At 48.2% G+C, this 14620-nt stretch overlaps 1 protein-coding gene across 1 annotated transcript in view; it reads right to left on the minus strand.

Moving 5' to 3' along the window:
* The window catches only part of ONECUT1 (one cut homeobox 1), a 45443-nt gene extending 31014 nt beyond the window's left edge, over positions 1-14429 (minus strand). Inside the window, exon 1 of the mRNA XM_040492726.1 lies at positions 13114-14429. Coding sequence (XP_040348660.1) covers positions 13114-14218 — 1105 coding nt within the window. The 5' untranslated portion in view covers positions 14219-14429. The remainder of the gene's footprint in view (positions 1-13113) is intronic.
* Between the last annotated feature and the right edge of the window lie 191 nt (positions 14430-14620).

A 14620-nucleotide genomic window follows, 5' to 3' on the forward strand; every position in this document is an offset into this window, starting at 1 on the left:
ACACACACACACACACACACACACACACACACACACACACACACACACACAAATCAAAAAGAAGGAAACGAACAGCTATTTGTCTCTCTTTCTCACTAGACTGTAAGTCCTAAGGGACAAGTTGGCTAAATATGCCATCCCCAGTACTGAGCACACGTGCTGTAGCTGGTGCTCAAATGAATAAAAAGCAAGTCTTTCTTTCCATTATCTAATAAAATTTCCTCTTTCACTTGTTTTTATTTTTAAGTTTTTATTCACATTCCAGTTAACATACATTGTAGTATTAGTTTCAGCTGTACAATAGTGATACAATACTTTCATATAACACCTGTTGCTCATCACAAGTGCCCTCCTTAATCCTCATCACCTATTTCACCCACCCCCCCTCCTCTGGTAACCATCAGTGTGTTCTCTACAGTTAAGAGTCTGTTTCTTGCTTTGTCTCTCTCTTTTTTCCCCCTTTGCTTATTTGTTTTTTTTTCTTAAATTCCAAATATGAGTGAAATAATATGGTATTTTTGTCTTTCTCTCTCTGCCTTATTTCATTTAGCATAATACCCTCTAGCTCCAACCATGTCATTGCAAATGGCAAAATTTCATTCTTTTTTATGGCTGAGTAATGTTCCACTGTGAGTGTGTGCATGCGTGCGTGTGTGTGTATGGCATATATTCTTTATCCATTCATCAGTTGATGGACACTTGGGCTGATTCCATAATTTGGCTACTGTAGACAATGTTGCTCTAAGGCATCCTCTTTCACTTCTTGTGTCCTGTCCACAATTGGCAGAATATAATTTCTAAGAGGGTTGACATTTAGTACATGGCTAGGAACAGGGTAAATGACCATAATGCTGTGAGATTTGTCTGGTCCAAGCTGTTTGAGTTGGGAAGCCAGAAAAAAATCAATCTTTTTCCTCCCCAGTGTTAAAATTAAATAACATTTACATCCATGAACGATATGTATATTTAAGTTAGGAAGCCTAGTAACAAAATGAACATTTGTGAAGGCAGCATCCAACAAAAGAACTAAAACAGCAGTTGCATTGTAAAGCTACTTATCTTCTGACCTTCCCTACTGGAGGTAACCACACTCTGGAATTTGAGTTTATTATTCACTTTTTCATTTTTTTAAAGTAGGCTTCATGTCCAGCATGGAGCCCAATGTGGGGCTTGAACTCACAACCCTGAGATCAAGACCTGAGCTGAGATCAAGAGTCAGATGCTTTAACTTACTGAACCATCCAGGCACCCCTCTTTTTTTTTAAATAGCTTCATCATATACTTATGCATCTCTAAACAATAAATTGTTCAGCATTGCTTGCTTTTGAGCTTTGTAAAGGTGATATTGTTCTTTTTTTAAATGTTTATTTATATTTAAGAGAGAGAGAGAGCAGGGGAGGGGCAGAGAGAGATGGAGACAGAATCTGAAGTAGGCTCAAGGCTCAGAGCTGTCAGCACAGAGCCTGATGCAGGGCTCCAACTCAGGAGCTGTGAGAACATGACCTAAATGAAGATGGATGCTTAACCAACTGAGCCACCTAGGTGCCCAAAAGTAGTAATGCTTTGATGTGATCTTCCATAGCTTTTTTCCCCTTAATTCAACATTGTTCCTAAGACTCAACTATGCTGCTGTATATAGCTGTAGCTATATATGGTGCAAAATATCATCGTAGTATACGACTGCATTAGATAAATATATCACAACTTATGCACTCTTTGTCAATGGACACTTGGATGTTTCTGACTTCTTTGCTCTTATAAACAGTGCTGCTACAGTCTTGTATACATCTCCAGGAGCATCTAGAGATGTGAGTTTACCTAGGGTATATACCAAAGAGTAAAATCACTGGATAGGTGTAGGTTCAGGTTTATAAGTCAATGCCAAATTATCTTTTGAAACAATAGTAACAATTTACATTCCTAACCAGCAGTGTATGAATTCCTGTTGATCCAAATCTTCACCAACAGCTTGTATTATTAGGAGACAGGAATCTCAAACTGCAGCATATTTGTGCCGGAAGGCAGCACTCCTGACTGGATAAGTTGTTTTCTCCTGACAGTTTGACAGGAGAGCCTGACCTGAGTCTTTGCCTAAGAGACGGGCCCCTGGGCCTTACACCTAATGTTGAATCCTGACTTTGGGACAGAGCACTAAGTAGAGACAAAAGACTTTGCTGTGGATACACAGTCATCCAGAAGGCAATCAGTCATAGAATGTGGGACCTGAAAGGACCCTACAGTCAATTCCTTCATTCTACATTTAAGGAGACTGAGGCCCCAGAAAGGGTAAATGACAAGTTCTCTGAGTTAATTAATGCAAGAACTTGTCTCTGGGGCTTTAGATTCTTAGTCCAGGGTTTTTAAATTTAATTTCTTTATTTGTTTTAGTAATGTAAGGTGGCATAAAATGATCTATTAAATTAAAAATAACTGTAAGTATCCAAATAAATGCCAATTTATTTTTTAAAGGTAGTTGTTTGACTTATGTGACTGATGAATTTACTAATTTTAGCTTCTCTGCTTATGAAGAAAACAGGGATAATATTGAATTCCACTGGGATAAATAGGGGGAAAATGCAATCTCCACAATTACAGTTGTCAGTATGTAAATTTGACTGTACTAAAAGACACCTATCTCCTGGGGAAAATAATCCTCAATTTTATGTCTGACCATCTTCATCCTTGGATCATTTCATCGCCCCCCCCCCCGAAAATGCTAAACACTGCTTTATAAGTCACTTTTTGTGAGGAAGGCAAACTTCAAATTCAGTTTTTTCAATTCCTCTGTCTCTTATGAGCATTGATAATTAAGCTATCATAAGAGTCTGGGAGCTGTTTGTGAACATTATAGTAAGATAGCCTCAGTAACTTGATGGTTTATAATATCAGATGGCTTTAATATTCAATAATTTATAATATCAGAATGCAGAAAAATACTGAAAAAGGCCAATTTGCAGCTGAGGTACTTAGCACCATTCAGAGTGTGCATAACAATCAAGCATGGCATGATCCCCTGCAGAGGAATCTGTCCTCTTGAATCAAAGCAGTACAAGTGCAACTAGGGAGACGGAGAAGGACTGCTTTACTAGGAAGGGTGTTTATGTGAAGGAAAGTGGCCTCAGAAGCCTTCAATGGATATGTTCATTCTGGAGCTGTTCACTTCAGGGAATTCCCTCACCAGCCCTCCCTTGGCTCATCTGCCTAGCTCCTCCCTACACTGAGAATCCATTTACCACTTAAAAATGTCTGCTGATTGGGGCGCCTGGGTGGCTCAGTCGGTTAAGCCTCGGACTTCGTCTAGGGTCATGATCTTGGGGTTCAGGCCCCGTGTCAGGCTCTGCGTTGACAGCATGGAGCCTGCTTGGGATCCTCTCTCTCTGCCCCTCCCCCACTAGCACCCGTGCTCTCTCTGTAAAAATAAATAAATTAATTAATAAACTAATAAAATATCTTCCGGTTTAACAATGTCTGTAGGCTGGCAATAAAGGCTTCCTGTGAGATATCCTTTTTTTTTTTTTCTAATGTCAGGCTAAAACTCAGGAGGTGTTTATTATTTTGGGATGGGGGCTTGGAGAGAAAGAACACCAAGAAATTTTGCTAGGAATGCTAACCAACTGCTGAGGTGCTCCTGGTTCAGGTTTTCCTCCTAGCAGTCATTTTAATCAGCACTTCCGCTATTTAATGAGCTTGTAGTGCCATTACATAATCACCCAGCTCGCTGGATTAATGATGAAAAGAGGAACTGATTTTTCCAGTTGCATCATTTGAAGTAAATGTTAACTTTCTTTCTGAGTCCTTAGTTAACCGCATTAGCGTGACAAATATGTCTTTGTCTAGCATAAGTAATTAGAATTTAATCACTTTAACTGCATCTTAATTATCCCAAATGAATTGAAAGGACATTTAATAGCAAAGATTAAATTGCCTTAATGAACGATTTTTGCGACTCCATCAATACTTGAATCGCTTTAGCCACTCCTCTCACGCACTTCACCTGCAGTGAACACGGGGGTCACTAGGTGGCGCGCTTCGCTCGTTTATTTATTTGATCCTTCTCCGCCACCACCTCCCCGCCCCACCCCCCCCCACCCCCCTCCATTGATCTGTTTTAGAAGACAACAGGAAAGAAAGTGAAAAGCTCATAGTTTATTGTGTTCCTTTGATAACCTCTCTTTGGGACTATGAGATCATCATCAGATGCAAAAACGAAAGCAGTGATTTCAGAAACTGTCGATTCTGAGTACCCTATGGCATATGCAAAGGAAGATGAGAGACACACGGATAACTGGAAACACACAGTCTTTGAGGGAAGTTGTAAGTTGTCCTCTGGATGATTGCCAACTTATACACAGAGTCTTAGTTTCATTTATTATTTTTTAGTGCAGGGTCCTAAAATATGAGTAACAGTCAAGCTTGAAATAGCAAGACAGGTACTGATCTGAAGCAAAGAAATGTAATTGCTGTCCAAGTGCAGATCAGAACACCAATGCCTCAAAGTATAGGAGGATTGGGCCTTTGGGCCCTCCTCCAGGCATGAGTCCCAATGGACCAGTCCTACCCACAGAACACATCTAATGATTGATCTTGCCCATCAATAACTGTTTAAATGAACAAATGGATAGGGAGACTTGGGTTCCATGTCTAGCTTTCACACTGCCTTATATTCCCTCTGGCTGCTTCTTCAAAAGAGAGCAATAAAGAGTCTCAATTATAAGTCTTTGGTAAAAAAAGCCATAAGTTTCCATAAGTAACTTCCTTGAGAGTCTAGAGGAAACACACACTCTTCAATTTCAAGACCTTTATTATGCAGACACTTTCCAGATGGGGTATTTATGACAGCAAATTAGACATCTCCACATTCTAGGTCCACTGACCTGGTGGATCTGTACTAGGCACAGGGTGGAGAGTAAGAGGGTTCTGGGCTTTGAGCTGGGAAAGCTGAGTTCAGGACATCAGTGCTTACCACAGGTAAATTATGTAACCTCAATGAACATGGAAATAGAGAAGATAATAGTAACTACTACTAAACTAGTGGCTCCCCAACTTTGCTGCTCATTAAAATTACCTTAGAGCTCTTAAAAATCCCAATGCCCAGGTCATGTCCTATACTAATTGCACCAGAATATCTAGGGTTTTAGCTAGGAATCATATCTGTAAAGATCCCTAAGTGATTCCAACATGTAGCAAGATTTGGGAGCCACTCAAATAGGCAGTGAATATTAAATAGGAACACCTATGCCCTCACACAGTACTTGACTAATAGAACATACACAACAGACATAAGCCCCTTCTTTATTAATTGCCATGACAAATTGGATGGGTAGTACTTCAGGGGTTGGTTCTGTTTAGCTGTTGGTTTACCAAATTGTCTCATTTAAAGGAGAAGAAAAATTCTAGAAGCTGTTTTCCAACTTGATAATGTAACACCTTTAGGAAGAACACAGTGTAGATGATTCTGTAGCAAGACACAGTGATAAAACATAAATTCCTATGTTTATATCAAATCATCAGACTTTCTCAGAGAAAAGCAAATAGCATATGACTTGACTCAGATGAGGACTTTAAGATACAAAACAGGTGAACATAAGGGAAGGGAAGCAAAAATAATATAAAAACAGGGAGGGAGACAAAATATAAGAGACTCTTAAATATAGAGAACAAACAGAGGGTTGCTGGAGGGGTTGTGGGAGTGGGGATGGGCTAAATGTGTAAGGGGCTTAAGGAATCTACTCCTGAAATCATTGTTGCACCTATGCTAACTAACTTGGATGTAAATTATAAAAAATAAATAAATTATTAGGTAAAAGAAAAAAAAGAAGAAAAAAAAAAAAGAAAAAATATTATAATGAAGCAGAAAAAATAATCAGACTGTCTTGTGATTGGTGTAGTCATGTAATCCAATCTTATCACTTCAAGAGGAAATTAAGCTTCACTAGTATTAACATACTTGTCACAAAATAAAAACCTGTGCATATCTATTGATAGAAGACAGGAATTTATGATTGTGCACTAAATTCATACCTATTAGAAATCAGTTTTTTTTTTAACTGAACTCTATGAAACTGACACTTTTCATGGAGAAATAATGTGGCTTTCTTCTCCCAAAGGTGGTTATTCATCTTACTTAAGTAGAGACATGATGAAAATAGTATTTAATGAATGCTTTTATCCAGAATGATGAGAAATCTATTCTCTAACTACCATTACTTCAATAAGACCTCCTTCTATTGCTACCCTAGGCTGGGGACCATTCAATTTTAGCAAGAGTGTGGAGATTCTGCTGTTTTAACTGAAATGAAACTAGGCATTTCTCATCCAATCCATGATGGCTCCATGGTTGATTTAAAACATTAAGCTGGTGTTTAACTATTCCAATATGTGGAGTTTACAAAGAGCACTGAGCACTATTACTTGGAGGACAAGGCTTCTAGCTATGGATTTTGAGGAGCAAGACAAAAAGAACCTCTTTTTAAATTACCCACCTCCATCAGGCTTGAGGATTTTCTTTCTTACAAGGAAATCAAGAATAAATTTTACTGATATACCCTGTAAGAACTATTTCCTCTGAGAACTTTGGGTAGCAATGACTGTTTGATTAGTTGAATTTCCCATGAATGTGGAAATGATGACATCAAAACAGCTCATGTAACAACCTTCTTAAGGACCTCGTAGATTAGAGATGACTATAGATTTTCCCCAGCACGGATCAAAGGAACTGAATTGAACGTTTTAGCTTAATGATCCAACCCCTGTCACACCCATAGGGACTCGAATTCTGATTTTGTAAGCGGGTGTGCACGTGTACTCAGACACACACAGAAAGCTGTCGGGGAGGGACGAAAAGATCAATCACCGGCTTGACGAGGACAGGTTTGATCTTTTTGATTACTTGACTGTGCCAGTGTATATTCCTGGCAGGGCCTCAAGATTTCTCATAAACTTCAGAATATTAGCTGTTAGTTTTCACTTCCTTACTACAACTCTTCAAAGGCATCCTACCCACTGTCCAGCAGCAAAGAGAGCTAGCCAGGCGGGGCCCTGTCCAGGGTCCTGACGCTGCACCAAGACTCCAGGCCAGTCGGCCTCTGTAGGCCCTTTCAGCCACCCTACACTAGGGGAAACAAAGACCTCCAAGCTCAAAGCCTCAGGGCTGCCTCCAGACTCCCGTCAGTTAGCTAGAAGGGGAAACAACAAAACAAAGGAACCACTAATCCACACATCCAGTACTGCATCTCCCAGCCCCAGCCTCCTACTCCACACCACCGGGGTCACCTGCTTTCCTCAAGCAAAAACATGCCAGCAAAAGTATAATATGGATAGAAAATCCAAATGTGAATTTTGTTTCGAGAGGTCAGAGTTGGGGTGCACTTTGAGGGGCATGGCAATTTTGTCTCATTAGTGGAGTAACACCCAGACATTGTCAGGAGCCAAGATAGTTCTACTATGTATCCCTTTCTTCCTCCTTCACACCCTTTTCCTATCAAAAAATAATTACTGTTTTGCAAGTCACTAGGATAAGATGTTCTAAAAACAAAGCCATGGCAAGTATCCCTTTCCTCTCCGCAGCATGTTGAACCACTGGAGGCTTGCTTGGTGGCCGGCTGCAGCAGCCTGCAGGGGGCGTATGCAGCTATCACCACACACAACCCATCAGGCCACCTGGGGAAGCTGAGCCCAGTGGAGGGCATCTGGGAGGGCAGGATTCCAGCTCTGCACAGGGCAGTGAGGCTCAATGCTTGAAGGTAAAGAAAGATGCGGCCTGGGCTCTGAGTTGCTTTGTTGTTACAACACAGGTATTGTTGGCACAGTCTGTCCCAAGTGCCAGTAGCAAAACAGCTATGACAGGGTCTGTCTCTCTAGTGACCACTACATCCCTGGGGCCAGCAGATCACTCTGGCTGATCCTGATCACCCTTTGGGCACTTCCAAGGCACTGGGGCTGCACCTGCTGGTGGGACAGCCAGCTGCCATCAGAATGGGGTTATCTGTCTCAAGCAGCCATCCTGCATGTGCTAACACTAGGGTTACAGACAATAACCACCAGGCTTCCTCATGCCTCAATAACAGGTATTCCTATACCAGTCAAATAGTTGGCTCCAATCTTCACCGTATGCACACTTTTTTTTTAATATATGAAATCTACTGTAAAATTGGTTTCCATACAACACCCAGTGCTCATCCCAAAAGGTGCCCTCCTCAATACCCATCACCCACCCTCCCCTCCCTCCCACCCCCCATCAACCCTCAGTTTGTTCTCAGTTTTTAACAGTCTCTTATGCTTTGGCTCTCTCCCACTCTAACCTCTTTTTTTTTTTCCTTCCCCTCCCCCATGGGTTTCTGTTAAGTTTCTCAGGATCCACATAAGAGTGAAACCATATGGTATCTGTCTTTCTCTGTATGGCTTATTTCACTTAGCATAACACTCTCCAGTTCCATCCACGTTGCTACAAAAGGCCATATTTCATTTTTTCTCATTGCCACGTAGTATTCCATTGTGTATATAAACCACAATTTCTTTATCCATTCATCCATCAGTTGATAGACATTTAGGCTCTTTCCATAATTTGGCTATTGTTGAGAGTGCTGCTATAAACATTGGGGTACAAGTGCCCCTATGCATCAGTACTCCTGTATCCCTTGGATAAATTCCTAGCAGTGCTATTGCTGGGTCATAGGGTAGGTCTATTTTTAATTTTCTGAGGAACCTCCACACTGCTTTCCAGAGCGGCTGCACCAATTTGCATTCCCACCAACAGCGTATGCACACTTTTTAACACCAAGTGTTCCTTCCTCTCTTCACTGGCATCTGTGCTCCCTAGTGGGGACTATAAGAAGGATCCCACACCCTCAAGGGATCAGGTACAGGCTGAGAGAAAGGCCCATGCAGAGCTTTTTGGTGACTGTCCCTAAGGATGAGAACTTTTGGATTCCTGCTGGGCTGGTGTGGGGGGGGGGAGTGGGAGGGGGCTGGGGAGGGGTCAACAGTCAACTCCTTGAGCACATGGCCACTATTCACCCTGAGGGAATGGGGGTTCTTTGAGACTCCTCTGGTCTCCTCCTGACAACTGGCTGCCCCCACCATTGCATGTTGGGAGAAGGTGCTCCCTTCTCCTCCACCACTGCCCCTCCTCCCCAGTCCCACTGGCTCCTGGGCTGCTAGGAAGATGCGGTTGGCCGAGCCCGCAGGCCCTTTGTTTGAATTGCAGTGGACTGGGAGAAGCTGCACCAATGTGAGAAGTGGGGCTTGAGAGAACCAGTCCATTTGGTACCTTCTCCTATTTTGGGGCCCAAGAACTCTTCCAGTTCCTATGTCCCCATATGCCCAGTCCTAGTTTTTCTCCTGGCCTGGGAGTCTTTGAGATTTGGGGAAGTGAGGTTCCCAAGGCCCAGCATTTCACTCCTTCTTGGCTCACTTGGCCCAGGGATGTGAGGGGACAGTTGAAATGTCACCCACTGGGATAAATATTAACAAAAAGCAAATGGACTTGCAAGGAGGCCAGTTATCAATCAACCAGACCACAAGGCCACTTATGGCAAACACAGCCCAGGTTGGTCCCGGTGAGACTTTCTCATGGCCACTTCCTGGCTGAACATTCTCCCTTACACACATACCCCCAGACTCAGGCTCTCCTCCAGGTCTTTCTGTGGCCAATTCTGGACAAGAAGGGGGTGCAGTCCCAGATGCAGGAGATCTGGAAGGCTCCCTGGCTGGCATTGTTTGGAGGTTCCCTTCTTTCAGGTACCCCACGGTCAAAGGGGCCTGGCACCCATCCCTGCCTGAGCCTGGGGCCTCTGGGCTTTGCTTCCTGGGTCCATGGTGCTGTACCCTCGGGTAGTGCACATTCCAGCCTCTTCCTAGGCTGACAGCTCCTCTATTGTGGCCAAAGCCTTCCGGAATCTTTAATTGGAAACTAATCTCAGGGTCTTAATAGGCGCCCACCCACCCATACAGTCCAGCCCGCCCACGCCTACTGAGGATGAGAAGCGCAGTGTACTTTAATGGGGCAGCAGCAAGTATTAGGTTGAAGGAACACATATTGATTTTTTAAAGGTACTTAATTTGGTGAGAATTTCCTCCTGTCTCCCATCTTCCACCAAGTCAATGTAATATTGTAAGGAGAAAGCACCTCCCCAAACACACTGCCACGAGTGGAGGTTTTACACTTGATCTTAGCCAAAAGGCCGAGCACCAGTGTAGGTTTTGACCCTCCGCAACAGGCTTCGTGGAGCCTGGGCACCCGGAAGAGGATGGAGAAGCCACTCATCGCAAAAAAACCACCCAGCGGGATAGGGACGACGTTGAGGGTCTTTAGTGCAGCAGCGAGTCAAACTGCAAGGGGCATCTCTGTGCGTGGAGGCTGATGATGGCGGTAATGTCCCCAGCCCCGACCAAAGTGTCCTGCAATGCATTTAAATCTGCACTTGGGGCCTACTAGAGATTATTTGGAGACTTCAGGAAAAGGCCTCACGCCCTCCTCACCCCACCCGGGAAATGCAAATGTTAAAGGAATGGCTCTTTGTTCTTCGGTGACTTTAAAATAGGTCGTGGTTCCTGCAATATAATGGGATTGTTCCCGGTTGGGCTCACTCTGCAAGCGTCCCCATCCCAGCCTTTTCAACCCCTTCAGTTAAGTTAAAGAAAGAAAATTAAACATTCAGCGCTCCATCCGGGTCCTAAGATATGGATTCCACTTGGGGTTGGGCACCAAAGCTTGTCCTGACACAGTATCCGATTTTCCTTTTTTTATATTTTTCCCCCCAAGAAAAGGCCACGTGCCTGGGCCGAGCTCAACTCGCCTTTGGCTGCTGGGTGCCAGACCGTTGCCCCTTAGATAACTTTCTGGGTCCGGTGAGGCTGGCCCAACCTTCCCACATGACGGCCCCAGTACTCGTGCTACTCCCTCAACAGCACTGCGGTGCCCACGCGTGTAGGTCAGAGGTCGCTCGCGCAGATCACGGTACTAAGTCGGGTTTCCAGGGCTGGGGGTCATCTCTGAGCAGAACCTGTCAGTCTGATTTTCCAGGATGCGACGGGGGGGGGGGGGCGCAGAAGGGAAAGGCGGTCACTGACGTCTCGAGCAAGCACCTTCACCAGGCTGGGGATGGGGGGTGAGTACCAAGCTTCCCTGAGGGGATCCCTCTTCATTTCCACCCCGTTCCTCCATTTCCTCTGCCCCACAGGCGGGCCTGTGAGAGCACTGCTGGTTAAAAGGTTCTCAAGCCGGAGTACCAGGCTGACGCAGGCGTGTGAAAAGGCACTGACTACTTTGGGCTCCTGCAGAGGCAGAGCAAGTCAGGGAGAAGGGTAGCTGTTTCTCCTGCTCCTTGTGGAACTTCAGCTGCCCTAGGGTCTTGGTCAGCTCACACGGATGGGAGGCGATATGGTGTATGCACACAGGGATAGGGAATGGATTCGCGGGAACCCCGGAGGGCACCTTGTCAATCTCTCTCTCCTAATCTTCCTGTCCTATCCCCCCCTCTCCTGACTTCCAGGCGCAAGCTGTAATAGCCTGCGCGGAGACATTGCTTGGAACCAGGAGCGCAGGGCTGGGCTGGAAAAACTGGCGGGGCACAGGCTCCGCCAGTGCTGAGGACCGCTGAGAGGCCAGGAGCGCCCAGACCCTAGGAGTGCTTTGGGTAGCATCCGGCTCCCGCTGCAGGCTCACTGGCACGCCGGCACCTGCCTCCCTCTAGCTTCTCATTGGCCCGCACGAGGTGGGGGAGGGGGCTCTGGCCTCTCGCTTTGATTTTAGACTGTGAAACGCCTCAGTGCCCCCGGCTCTGAGCGGATTGACTGTCTCTCATTCTCCAGGGACGAATTAATGGAGAACGATCAGTTAATTAACAAACCCTCATTCCGGCTTTTACCTTTCTCTTCGCCAGGACTCAGGCCAGGGCACCAGGCTGAGACTGGGGCGGGGGGAGTAGCACGGACCCAGGAGTCAATCAAGTCTGCCGGTCTCATCAAACCGTGTCCGCCCTCGGTTGCCCTTGGCTCTACCTCCCCGTGTGTCCTCTGCCCTCCGGGGTCGCCGAATCCGCTTGAAATCTCCAGTGTGATTCAGCCTGGGCTAAGCTGTCCCCTCAGCCTGCTTCCAGGAGCTTTCCTTGAACCTTGGCTTTGAGAAACTGAGAAAGCTAGGCGCTGTCTGTGCAGAGCCGAGGAGACATTCCTGCTCAACTCAGAAACACCGGGCCTCCGGGTTTCGCGCCTGGGAGACCTCTGCTCGCAGACTTGGGGGTCATGTCACACTTTCACCCCCTTGCATGGGGATTCACTCGAAACACCAAGCAGAGGAAACAAACAAACAAAACAACAAAAACGAAATGCGAAGTCGTAAACTAGCCGGCAGCAAAGGCGGTCCGTGGGCTCAGCTGTAAGCTCCCTAGCTGCTCCGCCCGCACTCACCCTTACCTCGGCACCATCTGCCTTCCTTTCCCTTCCACAGCCGGTTACTAGGGTAGAGTGCGTGCTCTTAACACAGCGTCGGCGCCAAACACACCCTCCGTCGGCTTCAGAACCTTTACCCAAACTCTCAGAGTGCGCTCCCCATCCCTCCCACCCCTGCCTCGCGCCAATAGAGTAAGCTCCGGAGGGGGTCACCGCCGTAAGTTCAGCCAAACGTGGGCGGGCAGCTGCTGCACACTCCTACCCAACACCCGGGCGTGTGCCAGGAGTACTGCCTGGCAGAATCTGCGCGCAGTTCCACTCACTCGTCGCCTTCCTCTTCCCAAACCCGGAGCGTCCAACTGATAAGCGACGCACAGACGTATCCAGCCAGGTGCCGGGGTCTCCCTTCGCCTCCGGCGGTGAGCGCTTCCAGCACTGTCTCCCAGCATAAATGCGTCCCGTCCCCGCAGTCGCCCAGGCGGTACCGCTCAGCTCCCGGAGCCTACCACAGCCCAATGCACTGAGTTCTGGAGGAGGCGGTCTGCACCTGGGAGCCTTGTGCTTGCTCTTCCAGGCCCAGGGGAACCCCCCTCCCTTCTGGGGGGGGGGGAAGGAGAATGGGATGAAGCGTGCCCAACCCTCTCTTTTCCCTCCCTTCTTCGGCCCCTTCAGCTTCCCCAACCTCTGATCTCCCCCACGCGCCCAGCTCCTTGGCCGGCTCACCTGCCAAGCGGAGCGCAGACATGCGCTGGAACTCGGGCTCCTGCAGCCACTTCCACATCCTCCTGAAGGTCTCCCGTCCGGACTTGAGTTTGCTCCAGGGTTTGGGGTTGCGCAGCAGGTCCGAGAGGGTCCCTTGGGAGCGGCAGAGCACCCTCTGCGCGAAGATGGCCTGTGGGATGCTATAGCGCTTGAGCTCGGTGGTGATACGCTGCGCCACCTCTTTGGTATTGATCTCTTCCATCTGCCCTGAATTACTTCCATTGCTGACCTGTGCGCCGGTCACCGAAGGGTTGGGTTCCCGGGCCGTGCCCAGGAGCTGCCCGTGGCCCTGGGCGTTCAGGTGGGCGTGAGGGTGGTGCGGAGGAAGGCCGTTGATGGGCACCATGCCAGCCGAGGTGGGCGTGAGGTGCTGCTCCCCGTGACGGCCGAGCATGGCCGGGTGGTGGGCTTCGAAGCCGTTGGGGGTGAGCATCTTGTCAGTGGGCATAGCGGCGCCCGGGTGGGCATAGTGAGGGAGCCCTTGCTGGGAGTTGTGGATGCCGCCGAGCCCGGAGCTGGAGAGGGGCGAGAGGCTCTGGCCCATGCCGGCCACGTCCTTGTGGTAGGGGGTATAGAGGTTATTCATGGAGGCCAGCCCGCGCTCGTCCCGCATGAGCGTGAAGCTACCGCTCACGTTGCCCGCCAGGCGCTGGTGGTGGTGCGGGTGGTGGTGGTGATGGTGGTGGTGGTGATGGTGGGGGAACTTGTCCGAGACGGTGGAGATGGGCGGCAGCGGCTGCAGAGGGGTTAAGGTGGTGTAGGTGGTGGGCATGCTCATACCTGGGGGAGTCTCGCAGGCCATGGTCATAGTGGGGTGCAGGGGGCCGGCCAGGCTGTGCTCGGGGGCCCGATGGTGGTGGTGGTAATCGCCGCCGCCGCCGCCGCCGTCCAGCAAGGACGCCATGCCCATGGAACGAGGGTGCGCGGGGGGCAAGTGACTGCCACGGTGCGCCACGGAGCTTCGCGCGTGGGGACTGCCGCCCAGGAGGTCGGCAGGAGCGGGCACTGGCTCATGGCTCACCCCGTGCAGCTCGCCGATCGCCTCCATGGTCAACTGCGCGTTCATCGTGATCCGGGCGAGCGGGCGGCGGACACAACATCGATGAGGCCGGGCAAAGGCGGCGAAGGGCGCACGCAGTCCGGTCTTCACATCGGCTGCCGGCGACTGTTGCCTGCCTGCCTGCCTTCCTCTCACTGTGGGGCTCTGTCTCCCTCTCTGAGTGTCTCGCCTTCCCTCTTGCCCCCACCTTCCCCTCTGAGTCCTCGGCTTTTTTTTAAATATTAATTTCCAAAAAGGATCCGTGCCGTTGGGCGAGCGCGGAGCCCCCAGCCCGCCCGCCCCTGGCCCCCTCTCGCCCTTTCCTTCTCAGAATTCTGAGGCCCCCGGCTCCCCTGACGCAGCCCGCGCGTCTTCGGCGGCTGCTTTTTGCCCGCGCCGCTGGCCAGCTCCAGCCATGGCTCGGTTACT

This window comes from Herpailurus yagouaroundi, unplaced genomic scaffold (genome assembly GCF_014898765.1).
Source record: "Herpailurus yagouaroundi ecotype Mexico unplaced genomic scaffold, PumYag 184, whole genome shotgun sequence".
In the NCBI taxonomy this organism is placed as follows: Eukaryota; Metazoa; Chordata; class Mammalia; order Carnivora; family Felidae; genus Herpailurus; species Herpailurus yagouaroundi.